General features: G+C 44.8%; 1 protein-coding gene across 10 annotated transcripts in view; it reads right to left on the reverse strand.

The window, feature by feature from the left end:
• DLGAP4 (DLG associated protein 4) overlaps window positions 1–12,109 on the reverse strand; it is an 85,015-nt gene continuing 72,906 nt past the window's right edge. For all 10 annotated transcript variants that reach the window (XM_059898783.1, XM_059898781.1, XM_059898782.1 and 7 more), the window contains 3 exons: window positions 3,776–3,867; window positions 2,673–2,828; window positions 1–1,825 (listed from right to left, as the gene is read on the reverse strand). In XM_059898783.1, coding sequence (XP_059754766.1) covers window positions 1,607–1,825; window positions 2,673–2,828; window positions 3,776–3,867 — 467 coding nt within the window. In that variant the 3' untranslated portion in view covers window positions 1–1,606. The remainder of the gene's footprint in view (window positions 1,826–2,672; window positions 2,829–3,775; window positions 3,868–12,109) is intronic.

A 12,109-nucleotide genomic window follows, 5' to 3' on the forward strand; every position in this document is an offset into this window, starting at 1 on the left:
TACACGTTACCTCATTTATTCTCACAACATGCCTGTGAGGTAGGGAGGGGCGGGGACTGTCCCCATTTTACAGAGGAGGAAGTTGAGGCACACAGAGGTCAAGTGACTTGCCCAAGGTCACAGACGGCGGCCAAGCTGGAATGGGCCCTAGAGCAGGCCCGCAGTTCACCCGGGGCCCCTGTGGCAGGTGCTGGACACGAGAACGTCTCCAGTGCCGCAGCCGTGGCCACAGGAGAGCAGCCCTTGTGCACGGAGCTTGCTGCGGGCCTGGCCTCGCCCTCTCCCTCCCTGCCCCCCACCTCACCCTGCAGGCCTGGGCCATTGCAGCTCAGGGCTCATGACACCCTGGGAGTGGGGCTGGGGGGCAGGGGAGAGAGAAGGATGACTGGGGTAAAAAAATAGAAAACTCAGAGGCCGGGCAGATGGGCCCATGGCCGGGGAGTGGGGGGCAGGTGAGAGACAAAAAAAGGGGGGGCTGCTTACACACAAGGTATATATTTTTACACACACTTGTACACACACCTAGATATAGTACATGTAAAAATATATGCTATTCACACACCCGCCTCCTGCCAGGTGCCCCCGAGAGCCAGCGGTGGCGCTGGTGGGCATGGGTGAGCAGAGGGGCGTTTGTTAAATATACACTCTAAGGTCTATGTGCATATGTACACATACGTACAGACACAGCCGCCCGCCCCTCGGGTACTGTACACAGGCTCGGCCAGGGACACATGACCCCTGGAAAATGGGGTCCCTCTCTTGAGTGGCCCCTGCAAGTCACTCTGAGTCATACATTTTGCTGAAGGAAGAAGGGGCTGGAGAGAAGAAAAAGGCGGGAGTCTGGAGTGTGGTAAGCTGTGGTTTTTATCTCATTCCCCGCCCCCCCCCCCCAAAGACTTCAGCCCTCCTCATGGTCTCAGAGAGGCGAGTCACCCGCCTGATGCTGCCTAGGGCTGGCAGATTACAGTGGGAGGGCTGCTTCTGCTGAGAGGAACCTATATCTGCGTGTGTGAGCACTTGGTGGGGGAGGGGACGCGTGTCCATCTCTCTGTCCTCTGGGCTCACCCACAAAAAGGGCTGAGAACCAGAAAGCCAATAGTCAGGATGGTGACCCCTGTGTGAGCTCTTAAGGGAAAAGAGAAAAATGTAAGAATGAAAACTCCAAGGTCAGAGCTGGGGTAGCCAGGAAAAGGAGGGAAGGACATGGCAGGTGCTCAAAGCTGCCCTTGGGCTGTCGTCATCTTGTAAACAAGCTAGTTTAAGTTCTCATTAGATAGAGCAAGTAAAAAGACCGTAGTCTGGAGGCTGGGCCAGGGCGTTGCCGAAGTCCATCTATCTAGTCCACCATGGCCAGCAAGAGGAAAAAAAAGTTTTATAGTTTTGTGTTTCTGTTGATTTTTTTGTGTGAAGTCTTCATAACCTAAAGCTGGGAGGGACCCAAAAAAGCCAAATTGTGAGCCCTTGTATGCGTCAATTTGAAAGTTGGCTCAGGGTCTCTAGACAGAATAACCATACTAAAGGTTGAGAAAATTTTGTTCCTTTCGCATTTAGTTTGTAGGTTTCTTTTTTTAATGACTTAAAATTGTTTGCTTCCTGCTTCCTGGTCTCAGAGCCGGGTCTGGGCCTCAGGGACATAAATCTCGATGCTGTCCGCGCTCTCCGTGGCTGAGTTCTGCCGCACGGAAGCCGCCCGCTTGGCCGCCAGGAGTCTCTTGCGGGCCTCCTGACGCTGCTTGTCTCCAGCGTCAGAGGCCTTGTCGCGGCTCACTGCCGGCTTGGATTTGGCTGGCTTCTTTGGGACCGGAGGGGGTGGTTTCTTCTCTTCCTTTAGTGAGACAGTGAGGAGAGAAGAAAAATAAAATAAAGGTGCCACCTTTTGTGTGGCGCTACCACCCACCGTATGCTGGCAGCTGGAGCCTCCACCCCAGCTTCCCCGCTTCGGGCACAAGCAACACACATTTGGAAGCAGGAAGCCACAAGAAGCGATGATGGTGGGAATAGCACAAGGCATAGGAGCAAAAAGCAAGCTTACAATCCTAGAATGTTCTAGTAGGAAGGGACAGACAGATCACCTCTTCCCACCCCTGCTTTGAACCCCTGAGAGCCTGAAATTCACGCAGGAATCATAGGGCCAGAGATGGGATTTAAGTTCAGGGCCTCCGACTCCCAGGTCACATTTCACATGCTGTTCTAGGCGATCAAAACTCACAAGGGCCACAGTCCAGTAACCAATAACCAAAGGGGTCATTGGGTGCCACTGTTTTACAGATGGAAGCCTGAGCCTCAGGGAAGAGGCTGGCCCAGGAGGCAGAATCGGGTCCAGACCCCTGTAACTCCTGGGCAGCGTGGTCCTAGCAGAAGGACCATTTTTCTACCTCCAGGGTTCCAACGGCTGTGTCTACGCTAGTGCTCTGGGCTGTGGGCACGTGTCTCCCACTTTCTGAACATGCAGGGCAGGAAGGCATGCTTCGGGGGGGCAGCCTCAACTACACAGAGCGAGTGGCATGCTGGACGAGCGCCGAGCATGGACCCCGCACACTGATGGACGTGAGCCCCCAGCTCAAAGACGACACACAGAGAAGGGAGCCAAGCAGCACTGACCGATGTGGCCAGCGTTATTGCCGACCAGGAATTTGTCCCTGGACTTCCCCTCCGCACTGCTCCATGCTCACCTTCCTCTTCTCGGGGGTCTCCACCAGCTGCCAGCTGTTGGCCTTGAGGTGGTAGAGTTCATCAAACTTCATGCTGATGTCCTCGATGGACAGCTGCAGCAGGTCCCAGAACCCTGCCAGGTCCTGGGCTGTTGGACGTGGGTTGGCATCAGGGTTCTGTGGGACAGATGGGGTTCAGTGGGGCAAGCAGGGCAGAGGCTGGTCCTGCACCCCATCCCAAGTACTGTCTCCTAGCTCTGCCAGCCCTGGTTGGGTTCTCTTGAGGCCTGGTCTTACTCTCCTGTTCCCTGGGTCGGGTCAGTATCTGTATGAGCGAATGAACCCAGTTCCTGATTACTGCTGGCCCTGATGGTGGAGAGCTTTGGGAGAGAGAGACAGTCCTATCATGAGAGTGGGTCCTGCACACACATGGGGACTGAGGCCTTCGCCACCACTGTAGGGCTACAGTGAGGAAAGCCCTCATGGCCTCAGCGTATGCCAGGCAGGCAACTCGTCTCATTTCACAGGGAGGAGGCAGGATCACTCCCTGGTGGGTGTGATTACAGAATCCGTGTGGTTTCTAGCCCATCATTCTGTTCTCTGAGAGCACATTCCTTATCAGGACTTCCCCAGTGAACGCCCAAACCCCTACCGGTCCTAGAGGCAAACACTCGCCACTGTCCTCCACCCCTGGGAGTACACCACCCCTGCCAGATGTAAAGAGGCTTCCACAGGAAAAGCTGCTGCCTAGCGGCGAGGGTGAAGGAGAGGGAAACCCACCAAGCCTCACGGTGGTTATTTCTTTAGTTCTTACCTTGACTGTCTTCTTAGATATAGAGTATGTTGTACATAAATAAATCAGTGCTAACTGATTTTTAACTTTCATGTGGCTGTTTTGACACAGAGTTCACTTTTCTATTTCAGAAGGTAGTAGAGATCTGAAAGGACCATTCCTGGCCCTTTTCCTGTGCTAGGCACTGACATGCACCACTGTCATCTTTCCAATGCCATGAGGAAGCAGCACCTTCTCCATGTTAGAGAGGAGGTCACAGAGGCTTAGAGGCTAATCCAGCTGGGGGCTCTGGCTAGAAGACCCACTGTGGAGGAAGAAGAATCACACTCACCAAGTTTTGCTCACAGAGGCCCCGGAACTGCTGGAATTTCTGTGACATCAGTAGCTGGGCACTGCCCACAGCACTGAGGACTTTCCCTAAGACTGAGAAAGAGAAGGTGGAAAAAGACTGAGCAGTGCACAAGGTCTGCTGGGGTGGAAGGCAGGATCAGGGTCATGGCTTTCACCTCCCCTCCCCGCCTTAGGATGCCAATCATTATTTGGTGATGGCAGTCAGTCTTCATTTTATTTACACATTAACCCACTGTCACTGTGAAAAATGCAAACCACACATAATAAAGTGAGCCCCATCCCCTAGTTGCTAAGGACATTTTATGGCAATAAATTTGAAAACTAAGTTTAAATGGAAAAAATTTTCAGGAAAACATAAATTACTATCATAGACTCAAAAAGAAATAGAGAATCTGATTAGGCCAATAACTGTTTTAAAAAACTGAAGCAGGAGTTAAAAATCTTCCCCAGAAAAAGGAACCAGGCCTATGTCGTTTTACAGGTGAGGTTTTACAAAACCTTCCAGGAATAGATAATCCCTGTTTTATACATTCAAATTCTTCCTGAGAGTAAATAAATAGAAAATGACACCGCTAATTTCAGGAGCCCTGAGAGAACATAGGACATGCCAAGAATAGGGCACTTTCATTATGAACATAAAAGTCTTAAAGCAAAGAGAATCCAACAGAAGAGTTCACCATGAAGTGTTTAGCCCAGGAATACAAGGTTGAAATCTTTTAGTGTGATTTCCAGTTTTAAAGTGGTGGCAGGAAGACGGTACTACCTCCTAACCCCCTTAGAAATCATTGAAAAGCAAAACAGAGTAAACAAGAAATCAAAATGCAAACTGTCTCCTGACAGAACTCTGGAATGTAGTATAGGAAGGCTGCCACATGCACTGATAGCCACACGAGGATTCTTGGGGTTGAAAGGCTCAGATAAAGGTGGCAGTTCTGAGTTCTCAAAAGCAGCATAACTTGAGAGGAGAAGCCAATAATCTCTTATTTGAAATAAAAAGGGGGTGTGGACTGCAGCAGGAGCGTTCCTGAACCTGGTTCAGCACCAAAGGTGGGGGGCAGGGGGACGAGGACAACACTGTATGGTAACCGCCCTCTCATCGCCTGGGGAGAAGACCAGGCTGAAGAACGCACCCTGCACCCATCCCCATGCCTGAGGAATTCCTGCCAGCCTGGGACACAGTCCTGGCTCCCACAGTGGTCTACTTAACAGCAGCTCATGAAGGAAGAATTTCACCTCATTCAGAAATTAGTTATTAAAAAGAAACCAACACAGGAGCTAAACATGTTATAGGAGCAGTAAATGGCAGATGAACATTCACCAGAAAGTTGTTGCCAGAGAACAGATGAAAAGTGTGACATTTAGCCACAAATATTTAAACAGTAGTTCAAAGCAGAGATAAGGTGCTCTGAAAAGAGATGCAAGACAATGGAAGGGGATAAAACATGAGCTCTGGAACTAGTGCAGGAGAAAAATCAGGCATCACAGAAACAAGGGCCATGATGGACACAGCACAAAGAATAAACCCTGATGAAAACCAATAAGGACAAGGAGGACAGGAGTGAAAAAGCTCCTCGCTCAAAACACTTACACTGCTAGATTAACAAGACAAGATGTCTTAAATGAATAGCTAGGCTGCCGGGGATAAAATGACCACCCCCACCCCCAGAAGGTAGTGGGTATATGTGCCTGGCTTGGTCTAAAGTAGGATGGGAAGGCTTCCCTGGTGGCTCAGTGGTTAAGTATCCACCTGCCAATGCAGGGGACACGGGTTTGAGCCCTGGTCCGGGAAGATCCCACATGCCGCGGAGCAACTAGGCCCGTGCGCCACAACTACTGAGCCTGTGCTCTAGAGCCCGTGAGCCACAACTACTGAAGCCCGTGTGCCACAACTACTGGAACCTGCGCACCTAGAGGCTGTGCTCTGCAACAAGAGAAGCCACAGCAATGAGAAGCCTGCGCACGGCAATGAAGACTAGCCTCTGCTCGCTGCAATTAGAGAAAAGCCCGCACACAGCAACAAAGACCCAATGCAGCCAAAAATAAAATAATTAAAAGAAAAAAAAAAAAAAAAGGATGGGAATAAAAGGAAAAGTTTCTCCTGAGAATTCCTAACCATAAGACTGCACTTAGGTACCTTATTTTTTAAGAAATAAAAGAAGCAACTAGATGTATTAAAAAGATGAGACTATTTTTAAAAAAGTGACTGAGAGACATGGAGGAGACAGGGAGACTTAAAATACATCTATCAGAGTTCTAAAAGGACAGAGAGAATGGAAGAAAAGAAATTTATTCAGAGAGATGATTTAGAATATGAATAAAGGAACCATCCCAAACTCATTTTATGAAGCTAGATAACCTTGATACTAAAGCAGGACAAGGATGAGAAAGGAAAATTACCAGCCAAGTAATGCTGCCTTTGAAGAAAGGCAAAATTATTAAATCAGATATTAACAAAAGTACAACAATGTACTAAAATAACTCAGCTGGGTTTATTCTGGTAATACAAGACTGATTCAACATTAGAAAAGTCTAATGACTTCTGATTCTGGCTATGAAAAACCAGTTACTATCAGACAAACTGAACCCTCCCACCAAGAAAAATTAAAAAAAAAAAACTAAAATACCAAAAACAACAACAAAAAAATCTTTCAAGGCATTAAAAAATTACCAAAGCAACCAGAATTTGAGAGGCTAAAATGTCAGTGAGAACGGAAACTATATTCAGCCAAGTCTGATATTCTGTACTGCCTTCTACCCCAAGGCATCTCCCAGCTTATAAGCAGCACAAGGCTGAGGTGCTAAGAAGCCAAGCAGAAAGTGGTGGTTCAGAGTCTGAGAAGCTAAGCGGAACTTGTGGCAGTTCCATGGGGAAAGGGAGACCAAAACTGGAATTCGGAGCTACCAGAGCAGACAGGACTTGGGGGAAAGCGCATCAAGCTGAGCAAAGCTTCCAGCAGTCTTAAGATGGGGGAGAAACAAAAATTGGAGCTCAGTGTCTGCCAAGGAGGAAGGGCTTGGAAATACCCCAGGCTGTCACAAAACCCAGCTCTGAATCGGCTCAATCCCATATTAGATTAAGTTGGTCTGGCCCTACTCTAATTGTCTACAAGAAGCAAAAGTAATTCGTTCTCAAAGAATAGAAAATCGTCTTGAAAAAAAAAAAAGAAGAAAAGAAAATCATCCTGAGCTTCAAGTTATCTCTGTAGTTTTCGTATACAGTTTCTGGCATTGAATAAAAATTACCAAGCATGCCACGAGGTAGGACCAAATGACTGCACACCAAAAGAGAAAAATCAGCAAAAAGTAAAAGAACTATAGGGGATGTAGGTACTAGAGGTATTGGACCAGGGCTTTTTTTTTTTTTTTTGGACCAGGGCTTTAAAATGACTGTGAATATGTCCCAGAAAATATATGACATGATGAGGAATTTCAGCAAAGAACCAGCAATCTATCAAAAAGAATCAAATGGAAATTCTAGAACTAAAAAATAGGGTAACTGAAATTAAGACTGCAATAGATAGGTTTAATAGATTGGTTACAGCTGAACTATAAAATAATCCAGTAGAAAATATCCAGACTGAGGTCCAGAGGAAGAAAAAAAAAAAGGGAAAATACAGAAGAGAGAATGAAGAAACATAAGATGTGGCAGTCTAAAATATGTGTAATTGGAGTCCACAAGTAGAGAAGAAATAACATGGAGCAGAAATTTGAGGAAATGATGGCCAAGACTTTTCTGAAACTGATGAGAGTTATTAAGGCCGCAGATTCAAGAAACCCTGTGAGCATCAAGCTGGAAAAGTACAAAGAAAACCATACCTAGGTATCACAGTAAGATGGATAAAACTCAAACACAGGAGAAAAAGTCTTAAAAGCAGACAAAGGGGAGAAAACAAATTATTCTTCAAAGAAGCAGCAGGAAGACTGACAGTTGACTTTTCAATAGAAAGGCTGGAAACCAGGACATAAAAACATATTTATAAAGTGTTGAAAGAAGATCAATACGTACCTATAATTCTATACTTAGCAAAAATACTGTTCAGGGACTTCCCTGGCAGTCCAGTGGTTAAAGACTCCACACTTCCACTGCAGGGGGCACACGGGTTTGATCCCTGGTCGGGGAACTAAGATCCCGCGTGCCGCGTGGCGCAGCCAAAAGAATAAATAAAATAAATTAAAAAATAATAACAAACAGAAGCCTGCCTCCTGGAGGACAGTTTTAAGAAAATACTGTTCAAAAAAAGAGGGAAAAATACAGACATTTTGAGACAAATACTGCATTAAAATAAATACTAAAGGGAGTTCTTCAGGCAGAAGGAAAATGATCCTAACTAGAAGCAAAGAAATAAAGGAGTGAAGAGTACGAGAAAGAGTAAATATGTGGGTAAGTAAATACTGATTGTATAAAACAAAAATAATGTCTTGTGGCATTTAGAACATATATATAGAACTGAAATACTTAACAGCAATAGTACACAGGTTAGGAGGGGGATAAAAGTGATCTAAGGTCCTTGCGTCATCTGTGAAGTGGTAAAGGTACTAATTTAGTCTTTACAAAGTCAGGGATGCAACTTCCTTATCGCAGTGGCAACGCCATCCTTTCCGTCACTCAGACTCCAAACCATTTTGGACTCCTTTCACTCTTACTCCATATCCAATCCATCAGGAAATCCTGCTCTGCCTTCCAAGTATACCCAGAATCTGACCCCTCCCTTAAATGCTCCATGGCCACCACCATCTCCTCTTCCCCAGATTATGTTACTTCCTCCTAACTCATTTCCCAGCTTCCACTTGTGCCCCTCCGCCCACTCTCTTCTGAACAGAGAAACTAGATTAATCCTGTAAAAAAGAACGTCACATTGCACTCTCCAACACATTCTCTTTTGGGAGTCAAAGCCAAGCCTCTGACACCTCTGAGGCCCCACCACACGGACTCCACCCCCAACCTCTCTCTGCTCACTCCTGCAGCTACACTGGCCGCCTTCCCCAGCCCTAGAACACGTCAAGCGCTTGCCCACCACTGGAGTTCTCTGATCTCCAGAGCTCTGAGACTTCTTCTCTCTTCCTTCCTTCAGCTTTCTGCTCCAAGGTCACCTTACCTGGGAGGCCTTCGCTGACCACACTATGTGGGACAGCAACACTGCCCCCAACCAGGCAGCTCTCTTCATCCTGCTCTTACTGTGCTTTGTTTTCTCTGTTGCATGTCTAACCATCTTCCATATTATATGCTTAGTTGGTTATTTTCTGTCTCTCCCCATGAGAATGTAAGCTCCACGAGGGCAGGGACCTTGTGTTGTTCTGCTACCTCCCCAGAAGCTAGAATAGTGCCTGTATACAGTAGGAACTCAGTAAATACTCACTGAGTGAATGAAGGTCAGGACCAAGGGAGGGATGCTGCTTTCTTCCCACTATCGCACAATGTCCTGACACTCTTGCAGTTAGACAAGATATGCATGAGACACAGTAAGATTAGAAAGAGAAACACAGGGCTTCCCTGGTGGCGCAGTGTTAAGAATCCACCTGCTAATGCAGGGGACATGGGTTCGAGCCCTGGTCTGGGAAGATCCCACATGCCGCGGAGCAACTAAGCCTGTGTGCCACAAGTACTGAGCCTGTGCTCTAAAGCCCGCAAGCTACAACTGCTGAGCCCATGCACCACAACTACTGAAGCCCACGCACCTAGAGCCCATGCTCTGCAACAAGAGAGTCCACCGCAATGAGAAGCCTATGCACCGCAATGAAGAGTAGCCCCCGCTCGCCGCAACTAGACAAAGCCTGCGCGCAGCAACAAAGACCCAATGCAGCCAAAAAGAAAATAAATAAAAATAAATCTTTTAAAAAAGACATAAAATTGCCACTAGAGCAAATAATATGATCATTTATGATGTGAATCTAAGAGGACTGAGAGTTGTACAAGGTTGCTGGATACAAGATCAATGTAGAAGTCTCAACATAACTAATTAGAGTATGCAAATATAAAAATTCATTTTACTATCAAAACAAAAACTAGAAAGTACCAAGGAATAAATCTAATAAAAATACATAAGGCCTTCCTAGATATATTAATCAAACTTGAATAGAAGGATATAAAATGGAGATCTGAATAAATGGAGAGATAAACTTCATTCATAGCTAAGAAGACTCAATATTTCTCAGGTATCAGTTTTTCCCAAAGTAATCTATAAACTCTATTTCTAGTCAGCGACCCAGGAAAATTTTTCTGAGGAACTTGATATACTAATTCTAAAATTGGTATTGGAAGAATGAAGATATAAATAGACTTTTTCTTTCTGAACAAAAAGAATAAGGAAGGGGATTCACCCTATCAGATGCCAAGGCATGTTAAAAAGCTATGGCAATTAAAAGCTGTATTAACACAGAAATAGACAAAAGGGCAGCAGAACAGAATAGAACTGAGAAACACACCCCTGTGTGTGTAGCAATCTGGCCGTGGTTATGACTGACTGGCATCACTAATCAGTGAGGAAAGCAGAGACTTCAAAATGTCTCTCCAGTGAGCCCTGGTCTGGGAGGATCCCACATGCCGCGGAGCAACTAGGTCCATGCGCCACAACTACTGATCCTGCGCTCTAGAGCCCGCAAGCTACTACTACTGAGCCTGTGTGCCACAACTACTGAAGCCCGCATGTCTAGAGCCTGTGCTCAACAAAGAGAAGCCACCGCAATGAGAAGCCCGCACACCACAACGAAGAGTAGCCCCTGCTAGCTGTAACTAGAGAAAGCCTGTGTGCAGCAATGAAGACCCAATGCAGCAAAAACAACAACAAAAAAATCAGCACTATGTACCCTTAAAAAAAAAACAACTTAGGAAAGATCTCAGATCAACAACCTAACTTTATAACCTAAGAAACTAGAAAAAGAACAAACTATCCCAAAGCTAGCAGAAGGAAGGAAATAATAAAGATTAGAACAGAGCTAAATGAAACAGAGAATAGGGAAACAACAGAGAAAAACCAAAAAACCAAAAGTTGGTTCTTCAAAAAGATCAACAAAACTGACAAAACTTTAACTAGATAGACTAAGAAAAGAAGAAAAGACTCAAATACTAAAATAAAAAATGAAAGTGGGGACATTACTACCAATTCTACAGAAATAAAAAAGATTATAAGAGAATACTAGAACAACTGTACACCAACAAATTGGATAACCTAGATGAAATGGACAAATTCATAGAAACACAAAACCTACCAAGACTAAATCATGAAAAGATAGAAAATCTGAATAGTTTTGAATCAGTAATAAAAAATTTCCCAACAAAGAAAAGCTCTGGACCCAGTGGTTTCACTGCTGAATTCTACCAAACATTTAAAGATGACTAACACCACTCCTTCTCAAATTTTTCCAAAAAACTGAAGAGGAGGAAACACTTCCTAACTCATTCTATGAATCCAGCATTACCTTGATACCAAAGCCAGACAAAAACACTACAAGAAAACTAGAGACCATTATCCCTTATGTACACTGATGCAAAAATCCTCAACAAAATATTAGCAAACAAGATTCAGCAGTATATTAAAAGGATTATACATAGGACCAAGTGGGATTTATTGCAAGGATGGTTCAACATATGAAAGCTGATCAGTGTAATATGCCACATCAACAAAATGAAGGGGAAAAACCACACAATCATCTCAATTGATGCAGGAAAAGTCTGACAAAATTCAACACTCTTTCATGAGAAAAACACTCAACAAACTAGGAACAGAATGAAACTACCTCAACAAAATAAAAGCCATACATGAAAAACCCACAGTGAACATCATACTCCAGGGTGTTTTCTCTAAGATCAAGGATAAGGCAAGGATGCCCACATTCATCACTTCACCTCAACATAGGACTGGAAGTTCTAGCCAGAGCAGTTAGTCAAGAAAAAGAAATAAAAGGCATCCAAATTGGAAAGGAAGAAGTAAAATTATCTCTGTTTGCAGATGATACGATCTTATACGTAGGAAACCCAGAAGATTCCACCAAAAAAACCCCGATAGAACTAATAAATGAATTCAGCAAAGTAGGCAGAATACAGAGTCAACACACAAAAATCAGTTGCATTTCTAATACTAACAATAAACAACCTGAAAAGGAAATTACAAAAACGATTCCATTTACAATAGCATCAGAAAGAATAAAATATTTAGGAATTAACTAATTAAGGTGACAGACTTACACAATGAAAATTACAAAACACTGCTGTTTTGTAGTTATTAAGAAGATATGATAAATGGAAACAAGTCCCATGTTCATGAACTGTAAGACTTAATACTGTTAAAAAGTCAATACTACCCAAAGCAATCTTCAG

The sequence above is a fragment of the Balaenoptera ricei genome, chromosome 15, assembly GCF_028023285.1.
Source record: "Balaenoptera ricei isolate mBalRic1 chromosome 15, mBalRic1.hap2, whole genome shotgun sequence".
In the NCBI taxonomy this organism is placed as follows: Eukaryota; Metazoa; Chordata; class Mammalia; order Artiodactyla; family Balaenopteridae; genus Balaenoptera; species Balaenoptera ricei.